The sequence below is a fragment of the Aspergillus costaricaensis genome, assembly GCF_003184835.1.
Source record: "Aspergillus costaricaensis CBS 115574 unplaced genomic scaffold BO79scaffold_4, whole genome shotgun sequence".
NCBI classification, from domain to species: Eukaryota; Fungi; Ascomycota; class Eurotiomycetes; order Eurotiales; family Aspergillaceae; genus Aspergillus; species Aspergillus costaricensis.
Window position 1 is genome coordinate 205,064 of NW_020291804.1, and position 13,977 is coordinate 219,040.

Here is a 13,977-nt window from a genome sequence, read left to right on the forward strand (position 1 = left end):
CCCATTGAACCAACCTCTAACCCCATCCCAAGCAATCAAAAGAACCAAATTACCCTTCCCCCCAATAAACCAACCTACCACTCCAACTCCTTCTCACACCTATCTCTCAACAACCCCACCACCGGATCCAGCACCGCCTTGGTATACCTCCAATTCGCCTCATCCCTCGTCCTCGAATAAAACACCGGACAATCCTTACTATCACACTTCACCTCATCCCCAAACGTCACTCCCATACAAGACCTACAAATGCGTTGCAAATCCACGACCCTCTTCTCCGCCGCCCTCTGTCTCGAAACAAGCTCAAACATCGCAAGATGCGGCTGTCTTGAACAGTTCCCGCAGAGCGGGGTATCAGTATCCCGCAATTTACTCTTGCATACGATGCACGTCGACGCTCTCATATACGACTCGAGGGTTCTCCGCCCACCGGGACCGCGTAACATTGCTCCCTCGACGCGCCGCACACGCTGCACTTTCGGCATCTCGTCGTACCATTGGCGGACGTTTGCGCCGACGAGGTTGAAGATCCTCTCGAGGGGTGGGATGAGGTTCTTCGTGATGTAATAGTCTGCGTCTAGGTCGAGGTGGGGATCATGTAGGAGGGTTTCGGGCGGGACGCAGCGGTCGATGAGCCTTGCGCCGGGGGCGCCAGTGACGACGACGTAGGGGACGCGTTCGCCGTATTGGGGTTCGGAGCGCGGGTCGGCGATCATTTTCTTTGTGCTGATTAGGGCGCCTGGTGGTGGGAGGCCTCTGTCGCTGTAGGTGCCTAGACGGACTTCTCTTGCGAAGCAGAAGTCCTGGACGGAGACGCGACCTTGCATGATCTTGGTGCATTGGGATTGGAAGTAGCGTTTGACTTGGGAGAGGTCGGCGGTGCGGAAGAGGAGTTTCAGGGCTTTTTCTTCGATTTTTTGTTCGGCGGGTGTGCCGTCCCGGCGGACAGTTTCAATCCCCTTCGCGTCGAAGTCGGGTTCTTTTTGATCCCGGTGTTCGTATTTGAAGCCGACGTAGCGTTTTTTGGCGAGGAGAACGCAGGGGTGGTAGACTTTTTCGAATTTGAGTTTCACGGGGTGGGGGTTTATTGAGGTTACGGCTTTGGCGATTTCTTCGCCGATGGTGAAGGCTTCGTCGCGGGTTCGGCCTTTGAGGTAGACGAAGAGACTGTCGGTGTCGCCGTAGACGACTTCGGCGCCCCAGCGTTCAACGGAGTGGATGAAGGCGATGGCTTTTTCGAGGGTTTCGCGGCCGGATTGCACAATGCTGTCGGCGATTTCGGAGCAGGGCATGCGGCCCGAGAATGAGGCGGATGTGTAGCCGTAGGTGACGTTGGCGATTAGTTTCAGGGCTAGCTGTCGGTTGTTGAGGAGGCGCTGGAGCGCTTTGTCGTCTTTGTCGAGCTTCATGCCGTTCTTAACCATGACTCGCGTTTCGAGGATCTCGGCGAGCATGCGTGCGAGGAGGGATTTGCGCACTTCGGGTTTTGCGTAGATCATGCCGTTGGGGGCGATGTTGATCTTGTCTTGTAATAGCTCTAGTATTCGGGGCTGGCGCTTGTAGTCCGTGAATCCCATCTTGTTTCGGCCTCGCCATTGGTGTGCTCGTCCGAGGAATGTCGAGTAGCAGTAGTTGTAGGCGATCATGATGCTGGGGTACAGGGACTGGAAGTCTAGTACCACAAGAGGGCTGGTGTAGAAGTCGCTTTGGGGTTCCATCACCAGTGGGAGACATTCAAGGGCATTTTGTTGGCCAACTTGTTTCCTGCTCGGCGAGACGAGTATGAAGTTCTCCGGTTTCGCAATGCGAAACATGAGAGACTCAACCTTGAATTGTGAGCCACGAGAGAATACTGAGAAGAAGTCAATTCCCAGTAGCCTGGCCTGCTCGCTGGTCCTGGGGATCAATTCGTTTGACTCTAAAATCTCGAGATCCATTTGCACGCGAGAGACGAAGTATTCGACTACTTTCAGTATGTTGCGAGGCTTTCCACTGCGATACCAGTCTGTGAGATCCTGAAACGAATAGTGCGGGACACGGCGGTGCAGCAGGTGAAAGGCAACATTTTCCTGTGTATACTGCAGCAGGTTCAGCTCGCCTCTCATGGCTCGCCAGATATTGATCATGTGCCGTCCAGTGACTCGAATAGAAGAGGTGTGGTTGAAGCCCCATCGGTCAGCATCCTTGCCAAATCTCCCATGGGCTTGCGACTTCACTCTGGACAGCTCATCGCAGATGTCAAAGTCATATTTCTTCCTTGCTCGCTCGATCAAGTAGCCCCAGGAGCTGTTGTGTACCTCGTAGCCAGTGATGATATCGGGATCATGCCAACGAACAATGTCTACCACACGATTGATCAAGTCAAGTTCGCTGGTTTCATGTTCCCAGTCGATTCTCAAGGCTTTGGATGCCTTAGTATCTGGCCTGTCGTCTTCCGATTGAGATATCATGCCAACATGAACCCCTGGCACCGTACCGTTGGCATCAAGGTCCTCATCTTCCGACTGCAGGCACCAGAACACACATGTGATCTCATCCTCTTCTGGGTTCGGCGACAGCACACCCCGGGTGTTCACATGCACCTCCAGGCTCATTATGCTCATATACTGTGTCTGGTGCTCGACACTGGTGGATTTTCCTTTTTGTGAATATTTGAAGCCATAGCCATTCTTCTGGGTAGGGCCTTCGATCTGTGACAAGACATTCGCCTTCATTTGTACCTGCTTGGATGTTTGGGGTTGAGCGGCATCTGCCTTCTCCTCAGCTTGAGACTTTTCGAACCATTCGATGACTTCTGAGCGGCTTGGAGGAACAGGGGCAAACTCCCAAAACCTAGAGGTAGAGAACTCCCGCAGCTGCTGGTCAACCACCTCTTGTTCGTTCTTGTCTCTCGGTGGAGTATATTCCCCTAGCATAGCCATAGACCGCCCTAACGGATCGAAGTCGGGGAGGTAGTGTATACCACTACCTTCTAAGCGGAATTCCCTCCCTGCGTAATCCCTCGCACGGTCAGGCACATCACTCTCATCGCTGTAGTGCGCTTTCTGATAAATAACGGACGGATAATCATAGCAATGAGGTGTCGAAGCGACCTCGCTAGTACTGGGAGAGAGATTTCGCAAGAAACAAATGCGAGCATTCATAGGCATGTTAAAGGCAGCACAGAATCCTGATGCTATTTCCAAAATCTGCGGACCTATGCCAGCATCAGGACTTGTTACAGTGACTGATGACTGCGGTTGTGATGAGTTGTTCTCCGCTCTAATATCTTTCGAAATAACATCTGGCCCAGAACTGGCTAAATCTTTTTCTAGTTCTCTAAGTTCCTTAGAAGAAGGCGCACCGTCCTGGCTGAAGCGCAAGATTGTCATAGGATCATTGGGGTCTTTAACGACCGGAAAGTTGAGCCTTCCAATCTGTTCAGGCCTCTTAGAGCGGACAGTGGACTGAGATAGCTTTTTTTGTGAGGATTTGCCCCTTACAACTGCATCCGCATCCGACGTGTTGGCGGCATCTTCGATCTTGGGGGTTGTACTGTTGACTTGAACTTCAGCTATCCGAGACTTCCGCGGCCTATCTAACATCTGCGATGGGGTGTCATCGAAGAATCTTTTCCGCTTGCGCAGATTATTATGGCTGGGCTCTCGGCTTTCGGTTCGTCCGACTATTTCATCCGAACCTGCTTTTCGCGTCACACTCATTTCGTAGGCATTTAGTTCATCAGTGGAGTACCCCGGTTCGTCTTGGGCTAGGTCAAGGATATCTCCGGCCTGGATTTCATCCAAGGTGTCTGCAGCTTCCGGGTCATTGTCTTCTCCGGGTAATACGTCGAAAATATCATCGCCGGAAAGGTATGAATCATCATCCGAGACCGCAGGCCAAGCTGCGCTCTCATCAACGTTTACTTCTGCGTTCGCCGCCGTATCAGGCTCGACAGGTTGTTGTTGATACTTATCAAAATCGTTCTTGTCCGGATAGAAATCCTCGACACTCTGCATCGCAGTCTTTACATCCTGGGCGAAGGGCTTCTGCGAAAGTAAATCATCGAATGTTACATCGCCGCCACCATTCTCCTGCTTCTCCTCATTAACGGTCTGCGCAGCCATTTGACGATACTCTTCTTCGTGGATCCAGCCACCTCGAGAAGTATCTCTTGGGTTAACGGACAAAGAGACTAATTCGTTGGGATCGAATGGACTACTGCCTGGTTCGAGCCCCAGACGCTTTTTCCGCCTGCGTGTCTCATCCTGCCACAAACCTGCCATGCTTGGAACAAGTCGTTCATCAGAAGTCATTTGCTTGAAGAGTTCAGTAAAATCTTGATGAATGGGTCTTTCGCTGATTTCCGAGCGGTTCAAAATGTCCTGAACGCAAATATCGACCTCTAGGGGACAATGGCTTTGCTTTGGAAAAAGAGAGTCGTCTAACAGGTCGTCGGGTTGTACGGATCGGTCGTGCCAGCGATGGGATAGGTCAGAAAGTTCAAAGTATTCTGGGACCGGTCTGCGAAACTTGACTTTGCTACACTTCAGATAGGCGCATCCGTACAAACTGTAGTCACACATCCACTGCGGAACGAACTGCAAATGACTTTCGTATGGCTGTAGAGGACGCTTAAGGACAGCGCCCTGAAGTAGCAAGTCCGCCAGCCTGGTCATATAAATGGGATTCGTGAGATAGATTTTAAAGTAGAACTTATAGCCCACATGATACCCATAGAAGGGAACACCCTTCACCAGAGTGATGTGCGCAACGAAGGGTATCTTCTTGGCATTTTCGTTGCGATTGTAGCTTACTGCCAGAGCATGATCGATCGAGAGACGGAGACTCCTAATGGCGGAGCTCACTATAGAGGACTTAGCTGCATGAACATACCATATTGTTACACCTCTTATCAGACCAACCTTTCTCTGTCTCCAGATCACCGTCATACTCGACATACAAATAAGGAAAGGCGCCATGCACATGGACGCACACCTTCTGGCCAGTCTCCGTAGCCCCAAAGACCCTAATTACGGGGACCTTCGATCTATCATTTTTCCCAGCCGCACCATCCCTGTAAGGCAGAGGAGGGTCGAGTTCTGACGGAGTTGCCTGGTAGTGATCCACGCAGTTAAGGCGCACTTGGAAGGGCTCCATAGCTTGATTTCAGGACAGCGGAAGCTGTCAGCGACCGAACGCGCGAGAACTTCCGAGTCGCGTCATATCAATAAATCAGGTACCGACAACATCACCCACTGCTTCGCCGTCCAACTCTCTTTTTTGACTGCGACGTGTAGGAAGTTGTGGTTGAGTTTACGCGACTGGGTGGCGCGGGTATTACGCCAGGTCACGTGAGTGATACGGAACCGTCGCCGACTCCCATCAGCGCGGAGATAGAATCAAGAATTTGACATACACACACATCTGCTGGTTTTACTAGAGAAATTTGAGTCCTTTGGCGGCGCTATAGCTCGTACTCCCTTCCCCTATACTTTGCGCCTTCTGAACCCTGCCATCCGCCATCATGTCTAAAAAGCCCGCCGATGTGGCGTCGAAAGAGCGCAACGAGTATATTCCGTCTTTCATTTCGAAAAAGCCGTTCTATATCGACGACGACTCTCAAGCAAATGACTACCTAGAGCATCAACGTCTGCAAAAGTCGACAGCAGACCAGTCAAAATGGTACGATCGTGGCAAGCGTGCTGGTCCCGCGGCCACCAAATACCGGAAAGGTGCCTGTGAGAACTGCGGCGCCATGACCCACAAGACGAAAGAGTGTCTGAGTCGCCCTCGAAAGCATGGTGCCAAATGGACCGGTAAAGATATTCAGGCGGATGAAGTTATACAAGACGTCAACATGGGGTGGGATGCGAAGAGAGATCGGTGGAACGGCTACGATCCGAGCGAATATCGACAAGTGGTGGAGGAGTACGAGGAACTTGAGAAATTGAAACGAGTCACAAAACAGGATGGCGAAAATGAGGGCAAGGACGGCGAGGCCGATGACGATGAAGATGCGCCTCAGGAGGAAGCCCGCTACGCTGAGGAGTCCGACATGGGAAGACAACAGAGCACCGCCACTCGCAACCTCCGTATCCGAGAAGACACGGCAAAGTATCTGCTGAACCTGGACCTCGATTCGGCCAAGTACGACCCGAAGACACGACGGATGGTTGATATGGGCGCTCAGGATGATCAGGCGGCAGCACTTGTTGCCGAAGAGAACTTTGTCCGCGCTTCAGGTGATGCTGCTGAATTTGAGAAGGCGCAAAGATATGCCTGGGAATCACAAGAACGTGGTGCGCAGAAGGTCCACCTGCAGGCGAACCCGACAGCTGGAGAGGTCATGCGGAAGAAGGAGGAGGCAGAGTTCGTGGCGAAACGTGAAGCTCAACGGAAGGCTCTTCTGGATAAGTATGGTGGTCAAGAGCACCTCGACCCCACACCGTTGCGGGATACAATGGTTGTTGAGAACGAGAGGTTCGTCGAATATGACGAGACGGGTGCGATTAAGGGAGCACCAAAGAAGGCGGCCAAATCGAAGTATGCTGAAGACATCTTCACCAACAACCACACATGCGTCTGGGGAAGTTGGTGGCACAACTTTGAGTGGGGATACGCCTGCTGCTTTTCCACCGTCAAAAACAGTTACTGTACTGGTGAAGATGGGAAGCGCGCATTCCAGGAAGCAGACCAGCTGCTGATGCTGTCTGAGAACGGGGCCGATGGTGACGAGCCATCCGCTGAGCATGAAGATAACGACGCGCATGAAGCTGTTGATGATGCTCAATCCTCAGAGCAGCCGAAGGAGTCATCTAACGGTAATGCTAAGAAGAGAACGCTCATGGAGGTGCAGTCTGGAATCACCGAGGAAGAAATCGAGTCATACAAGCGAAGCCGACTTGCAGCCGACGATCCTATGGCCGCATTCATTGGCAAAGACGAGCTTGTTTAAAAGCTCCTATAACATTACAAATTTCACCAGATCTGCTATATAGGCGCATAGTAGTTGTCATAGATACCCATCCAAATTGTGCATATCCTGATATCTTCTTCTATAGCTATAATCTGTAATTCCAGTCTTATTATCGGTATAGATTCTTCATCACTATCTGGACTAAGTACGGAGTAGTTAGGTAGATGCATAGATAGCCTTATTGCTCCCGGGCCGCGATACCCTAGTCCCCTAGTAGCCTAGTGCAATGGAGCAATAAAGTGGATCCTGCTGGAGCAAACAGAATTACTCTTTGCAGTTATGAAGTCATGTGACAGACTCACCCTTGACGCTGTCGGCGAATCACGGGACCAGGGCACAAGCCCTGACAACCACAACTCGCTAAGCGACACCACCCCAGATCCCAGAGCAACTTCGATACGCCCAGCGACGACGACAACGACAACCAGCCCTTCAACGGAATCGCCAGGTAGGTCCATTTTGCGCCCTCACGTGGGATTATTGTCATTTTTCCCCAGGTCGGGAAATTTTTTTAATCTCGATTTTCCGTCGCTAACAAATTGTGCCATATAGTTCCACATAATTCAAGATGAGTACGTGCCAACGCGATATACCACCGCCCAGTCCGATCTATCGACGAGAACAACATCCAGACTGACATACCGATTCTGTTTACAGCGAAGGGTACCTCCAGCTTCGGAAAGCGCCACAACAAGACTCACACTCTTTGCCGGCGTTGTGGTCAGTATTTACACTACTCCGAAAATTTATATATGTCCTCCGGGCGGGAATTGTTATACGGGATATCTCTACACAACCAACGGAATGGATGAGAGAAGGAACGGAATAATAAATGACTGCCGGGAGGGACATACATATGAGGTTATGGGGAAAACGACCAGATATGCTAATACTCTTCGGATTGAATTCAGGCCGCCGCTCCTTCCACGTCCAGAAGTCGACTTGTGCCAACTGCGGTTACCCTGCCGCTAAGACTCGCAAGTGTACGAATCCTTTTCCCCAAAACCCCACCAACGAAGAACAACCGCTGGTTCCTTGATAAACCTTGGATACGGATTGTATGAAAAAAGTATTTGGATGAACAGATTGGCTTACGATGTTCGTTTTATACAGTCAACTGGAGCGAGAAGGCCAAGCGCAGAAAGACCACCGGCTCCGGCAGAATGCGTCACCTCAAGGAGGTCCACCGCCGCTTCCACAACGGCTTCCAGGTCGGCACCCCCAAGGGCGCTCGTGGTCCCGAGAACCACTAGATTCCCCCGTTTCGATGACTGTCGCGTTTTCGTTTCGTTCTCGGAGGCTGGAGGCAGGGCTGGTATGACAGGGCCGGTTGGCATTTGACGACGTGAACCGGGTCGCAATGCTAGGGGCAATAAAAAAAAGACGCTATTCCCCGTGGAGTTGGTGTTGGGACGGTCTTTTTTTTTCATATTTGCCGTCATAGCATTTCTTTATTCTAGAGAAACACAAAAATGGCATATATTGACGACAATGTGAAAGAAGAAGAAAAAGACGTTCGTCTTCTCTCTCTCTTTGGGGATGTTTTCTCTTTTTCTGTTTCAAAGAAATGAAATGGGAAACTTTATGCATGAATTTCCTTGTCTTGTTTAGGGCTGGCAGATATCCCATGTCGTGACAGATGCAGTTTGAGATTATTCGTCCAATATGATCTGTCTACTTGATTGCAACCTACCCTTCGAGTGCGTACGATGTGGTTTCTGCGACAACAGGTGTGCTTTTTCGATCCAATTGCGACAAGATTTCTATTTACCCCAAATCTATTGTTTTCCGCATGCACGCCTGAACGCCTGGACATGACATGGAATGATGCAACAACTTCAGTATCTATTCTCCTCGCCCAAAGACGCTAACACCACCGTCCCTTTGAACGAAATATAGGACTTCCTTCTCTTCCCAGTGACTATTAGCCTCGGTGCTGTCATTTTGCCCCCACGCGCCACCTTTGCTGACCCTGAGCACACCGCTGACATCCCTTGCGGCACCCGTTTCAAGGTTTCGGAGCTGCATAACCATGTGCGCCCGATGAGCCGATCCGATAGCGAAAGCGGCATGCTCAGTCTCCAGCGGAGTTGCTCCCTGGTGCGCAGATGCGGAAGCATTGTGGATCAACGGAGAGTCAGAGGACGCCGTCATAATCGTTGCGTGAGCGTACTAGGCAAATAAGCTCGCGGTCAGCGGATATGGTTTCCGATATAAATACCGTACTGCCTGTGGAGACTTGTAGCATACCTGTTGTAGGCCCATCACCCAATCTCCCATCTCTGTAGCGCCTATGCCCCTGCTCGGACCCGTAGCGGCTAGTAGCAGATCTGGCTGATCGATAATCAATAAAACCTCGGGCTCTTCCTGTTCATCTCCGGATGTTGATGTTTTCAGATCATTGATCACCGCCGCAATGTCTTTCTCGAGCACATCCAAAGCCGCATTTCCATTTCCTGATAGGTGAAGCCGCTTGACTGGCCCGACTTCTCTCGATGTTGGCGGGTTCGGAGGGGCAGCGACTGGCCGAGCAGCGGGTTGCGGTCCTCGCGCGGGAACGGGTCCGGGTTGCGACCTGAGGGGCAGAACTGTCCGGGGAGGCACTGTTCCTCGCGGTGAAGGTTGGATTGTTGGTGTCTGAGTCGAAGTAGCGGAGGGGGCGGCGAAAAGTTCGGAGAGTCCGTCAACAAAAGCGAATTGGCGTTTGTCTGTGAGGCGGGCAAGATCGAGGCCCTAGTCGGGTTAGCGTTGTCGCCAATCATTTGGATAAGTAGACAGCATTTATAGTGGTTTCAAGGAGAAATGGAAGTATCCAAGCCTCGCACGGCCCGAATAGTCCATAGCATATGACCAAATAGAGCGAGGTGACATGGGTTCACAAGCATACCAATCTTTTGGCCTCGGACCTCCAAAATTCCCAACCCCGCAGAAAACTCACGAGCACAACCTTCCTCTTTCTCCCATTGTTGGTGTCGCTGAGGCCTGCAACAGCGTCTGAAGTCGACGACGAATTCAAGGCAGCATATAGAAATCGTAGGACTAGCCAATTCCCTGTTGCGCCAAGGACTGAAGATAGGACTGTGAGGGAGGATGGCGGCAGAGACGATACGTAGGGAGTGAGGAGGGGTGGGAGGGGCGGTTGGCTAGGCATCGCACTGAGAGCGTCGCAACTGCTCCGTCTTCAAAATCGTACGGTCGGATAGCACTGATGATGTCTCCGAGCTGATGGAGATGACTTCAAATTTGAGATTGGAATTGTAGAAACGAAAGCTGTATTTTTTGTCAGCACCTTTTGGAAATGACGTTGTATGAAATTCGATTTCCTGCGGATTTTTGCGATTGGTCGGCGACGGTGCCAAGACAAGTCACTGGATCGATCAATACGGAAGGAGCGATGGGGGGCCTGCCTGTTTACTACTTACTAGATGGAGATGGTCGTGGTCTTCCCCCTGCTCATCTTGACGATGACTTCTTTCTCATCTACTAGCTACCATTTCTTTCATCGTCCTGGATGTTCTCTTCGCCTAGTCTGAGTTATTTCAACTTGTTGGCTCGTGTATCAGTAATGAAGCGCTGATCACGTCCCCGAGCTCAGTGCTGTACCCGAACTAAATATATTCTAAGTGGTGCTCTTAGGCTAATATGCTAGCAACGCGCCCTCTGCATGCTGCTAATGGCTCGCTGAGTAGGAGATGATAGTACTACTGGCACCAAAAGCAACCGACAAACCCTTATGTGGAAGTATCCAAAAAGGCCGCGCGATAAATTCATGGAATACGATATCATTGCGGCATAATCATCCGCATCAGGAGATATCTCGGACGCTCTCGCGATTCCAGGCCGTTCACTACATTAGCTTCACGTCACCCGTGCCGATCACTGAGGCATTTTATGCGAACTGCTGAATACTCTATGCTCCTCTCAGGCTAAGGCATGCCGTATGATTGTGATTATCGTCTCAGAGCCGTGAGGGGAATGGTCCTTCCTGCCTGAAGCGACGCCGTTGATTCCTGAAATTCCAGGAGGAAATTTTCGGCCCGTCACCTGACTGGCTCCCCCACACGAGCCAAAAGTCCATCAGCAATCATCGTCGCACTCGCTGGTCGAGCATCCATCCAGGTCTCATCCTCTTCTCGCCAACTTATAAGTTTAGAGCGTTGGAGCCGTACCCGATAACTTATCGTCCGGCTCCAAAAGCGTTGGGCCCTTAACTGCTTCCGCGCCGATCGTAAGTTGGCCGCCCCATCCATGTCCCTCGCTCCAAGCGTGTTACACTCAGGCACCTCGCTTTTTATCCATACCCCACCGGTCTTGGAGACGTTTAAAGTGCCTGTTCCCCAGACCTCCTGTACATGTATCCATCCATCGTTTAAGCGGGAATCTGTGACACTCGACCATTCCTGTTGTTATATTTCAGCCTGTAAAAAATGTGTCTACAAAAGTACTCATGTTCTTCATACTTCGCTCGACTTCATCTTGCGGCGCAGATCAACATCGATCACGATTAGCGCTGTAGTTGATGGCTAACAAAGTCTCCCCAGATGACATCAGTTTGGTGTACATATCAGCGCGCAAGAGACTTGGGGTACATCAAAATTGACTTTCGACGTTAAATATGGCCAGTACACGTGATTCTCACTCCTATGCTGTGAGTATCCTATGTAAAGGGGAAGAGGTAACCTATCAAGCTAATTCTGGACATACAGTGTGATGAATGCCGGCTCCGGAAGTCTAAGGTAAGCCGCTCCTACGCAATTACTCGGCTTCTAGCTAATCTTCATCGCAGTGCTCTAAAGAGAAGCCGACATGCGCACAATGCAAGCAGTTGAACAAAGAATGCAATTATAGTCCTAAGGTCACCAGAAGCCCCCTAACACGACAGTAAGTCCTTCAATTGCCTTGGGGTTTCAGTACTGTCGTTAAACTCCCATTATCCATGGAACCGATTAATTGCTAATCCTTGCTCAGACACCTGACCTACGTGGAGGAGCGCTTACAGGCCTTCGAAACAGCGTTATCAAGGCTGTTCCCAGGCGGCGATCTGGATGCCACCGTTCGTTCTCTTTTGCACGATCAGGAGGGTCCACCAAAACCTGGCTCCTCGAAGTCCTCGTCCCGGCATTCCACCCCTGCAAAAGCTGAGCCGGACCGGGCCGAACCAGCCCCGGAAGCGCTGCCGCAGCAGGCTGATGGATTCGACTGGGCGGAGAACAAAATCACAGTTGGTGACCTGACAGATGGCATGGCAGCCCTGTCCATTAAACCAGAAGGAGCTGGTTACTTTGGTCAGTGTGTCCAACTGCTTTGCAACACGGGATTGCAAGTGCTAACTGTCTATATTAGGTGCATCTTCCAGCGTTGTGCCGCTTCGAGCGCTGTTGAAGCATGGCTTTGACCTTAACATTCCTGCCAGATCCTCAAAATCAAGTTACGGCATGGAAAGAGTGCCTTTGAAGGCTCAACTACTCAGCACCGCGCCCTCTGGTCTCGTCGAACAAGCTTTCATGGATGCATTCTTTCTTAACTACCATACCAGCTACCCTTTCGTCCATGAGGGTACGTTCCGAGCGCAGTTCTACGAGCAAGTTCCGCGACCACATGGTCAGGCATGGCAGATCCTATTGAACACGATCTTGGCTTTGGGGGCGTGGAGTATAGGTGACGACAATTCTGACCTGGATATTACATTCTATCAAGAGGCGAGAGGTCATTTACAGCAGGTGTCTGTGTTTGAAACCGGAAACCTCACTCTTGTTCAGGCATTACTGCTTCTGAGCAACTATGCCCAGAAACGGAACAAGCCTAATACCGGATGGAACTTTCTCGGTTTGGCGGTTAGGATGGCCATGAGCTTGGGCCTCCATAAAGAATTTCCTGGTTGGAAGATCAGCCTTCTCCAGCGCGAGGTTAGGCGGCGCCTGTGGTGGGGAGTATACATCTTCGATAGCGGTGCGGCCAAGACTTTCGGCCGGCCTATTCTCTTGCCTGAAGACGATGTCATGGACGCAAAACATGTACTCAATATCCACGATGAGGTAAGACTCGGCATTGTGACTATAATCCCCTAATCCGGCGTACAATGTCTGATTCATTCTGCAGGCTCTTACGCCCCTCACTACCGCTCTACCCCATGAGGTCAACGAACCAACCCTCTATTCCGGTTTAATAGCCCAGGCTAGATTTCATCTCCTTACCAACAGTGTGTATCAGCGTCTCATCTCAGGCCCGAGTTTAACGCCAGAGGAAACGCTCGGTCTCCAAAGACCAATGGAAGAATGGTACAATGGCCTTCCTGATTACTTCAAGCAGCCACCCACACCGATATCGGATGCATTCGCTCTTGTCCGCAATCGGTTGATGTGGCGCGACTGGAACTTGAGGATTCTTCTATACCGTCCCATTCTTCTTCGTTGGGCATCGCGTCGATGGACACCAAACTCGGCCCCCGAACCTGAGGATCCGCTTGAGGCAGATTGCAGGAGGCTTTGTCTTCGGAATGCGCGATTGACAATATCATCGATCGCAGATTTTGTAAACAACCACGTCTGCACAAGGATTGGTGCATGGTACATGCTGTATGTCTCCCATGACCCTTTTCCTTGACACCGCTGACATTTTCCATAGATACTTCCTGTTTCAAGCTGGTGTCATCCCGATCATCTTGCTTATGACCGACCCGACAAGTACGGAAGCCCCTAGCTGGCTCCAGGAGATCGAATCCACGAAGAAGCTCCTGGTACACCCTTCTCTTAGCAACAACCGCCTTGCGACTCGTTGTCTGGAAGTTGTCAATCGACTCTGTTCGCCTGCATACACGAGTGCCGCCGCCGATAAGACTGCGGGACAGACAGCACCCATATTAATGCCCTTTTCTGATCAGCTCTTCAACGATCCAACCTTTGGTAGCATGTTTCCGGACGTGGACCAGGAGCTGAATCTTGCTGGCATGGACTTCTCGGAATGGGTAAACTTCCCTCCACAAAACGAGTTTGTCTGAGCATCTGTCAATGCCGAGAGGA

General features: G+C 51.1%; 5 protein-coding genes across 5 annotated transcripts; 3 read left to right on the forward strand and 2 right to left on the reverse strand.

The window, feature by feature from the left end:
• Window positions 1-74: 74 nt before the first annotated feature.
• Window positions 75-5,243, reverse strand: BO79DRAFT_274950 (DNA-directed DNA polymerase zeta catalytic subunit REV3; the record flags this gene model as incomplete). The annotated part of the gene is made up of 2 exons (XM_025687637.1): window positions 4,905-5,243; window positions 75-4,846 (listed from the first exon to the last, which is right to left on the reverse strand). The coding sequence occupies exons 1-2, from the start codon at window positions 5,137-5,139 to the stop codon at window positions 75-77; spliced, it is 5,007 nt and encodes a 1,668-aa protein (XP_025543418.1). The 5' UTR covers window positions 5,140-5,243.
• Window positions 5,244-5,506: 263 nt separating this feature from the next.
• Window positions 5,507-6,964, forward strand: slu7 (mRNA splicing protein SLU7; the record flags this gene model as incomplete). Its single annotated transcript, XM_025679301.1, has 1 exon — window positions 5,507-6,964. The coding sequence occupies one exon, from the start codon at window positions 5,507-5,509 to the stop codon at window positions 6,935-6,937; it is 1,431 nt and encodes a 476-aa protein (XP_025543419.1). The 3' UTR covers window positions 6,938-6,964.
• A 354-nt stretch (window positions 6,965-7,318) lies between these two features.
• BO79DRAFT_54168 (60S ribosomal protein eL37) lies at window positions 7,319-8,602 on the forward strand. The gene is made up of 5 exons (XM_025689395.1): window positions 7,319-7,406; window positions 7,511-7,530; window positions 7,616-7,678; window positions 7,870-7,941; window positions 8,072-8,602. The coding sequence occupies exons 2-5, from the start codon at window positions 7,527-7,529 to the stop codon at window positions 8,209-8,211; spliced, it is 279 nt and encodes a 92-aa protein (XP_025543420.1). The 5' UTR covers window positions 7,319-7,406; window positions 7,511-7,526; the 3' UTR covers window positions 8,212-8,602.
• Window positions 8,602-10,240, reverse strand: BO79DRAFT_54210 (uncharacterized protein). Its single transcript, XM_025689396.1, has 3 exons — window positions 9,846-10,240; window positions 9,209-9,691; window positions 8,602-9,130 (listed from the first exon to the last, which is right to left on the reverse strand). The coding sequence occupies exons 1-3, from the start codon at window positions 10,107-10,109 to the stop codon at window positions 8,804-8,806; spliced, it is 1,074 nt and encodes a 357-aa protein (XP_025543421.1). The 5' UTR covers window positions 10,110-10,240; the 3' UTR covers window positions 8,602-8,803.
• A 1,333-nt stretch (window positions 10,241-11,573) lies between these two features.
• BO79DRAFT_138827 (putative C6 transcription factor (Gal4)) lies at window positions 11,574-13,955 on the forward strand (the record flags this gene model as incomplete). Its single annotated transcript, XM_025678173.1, has 7 exons — window positions 11,574-11,606; window positions 11,665-11,694; window positions 11,745-11,839; window positions 11,927-12,243; window positions 12,302-12,993; window positions 13,058-13,533; window positions 13,583-13,955. 7 exons carry the CDS (start codon window positions 11,574-11,576, stop codon window positions 13,953-13,955), a joined length of 2,016 nt encoding a protein of 671 aa, XP_025543422.1.
• Between the last annotated feature and the right edge of the window lie 22 nt (window positions 13,956-13,977).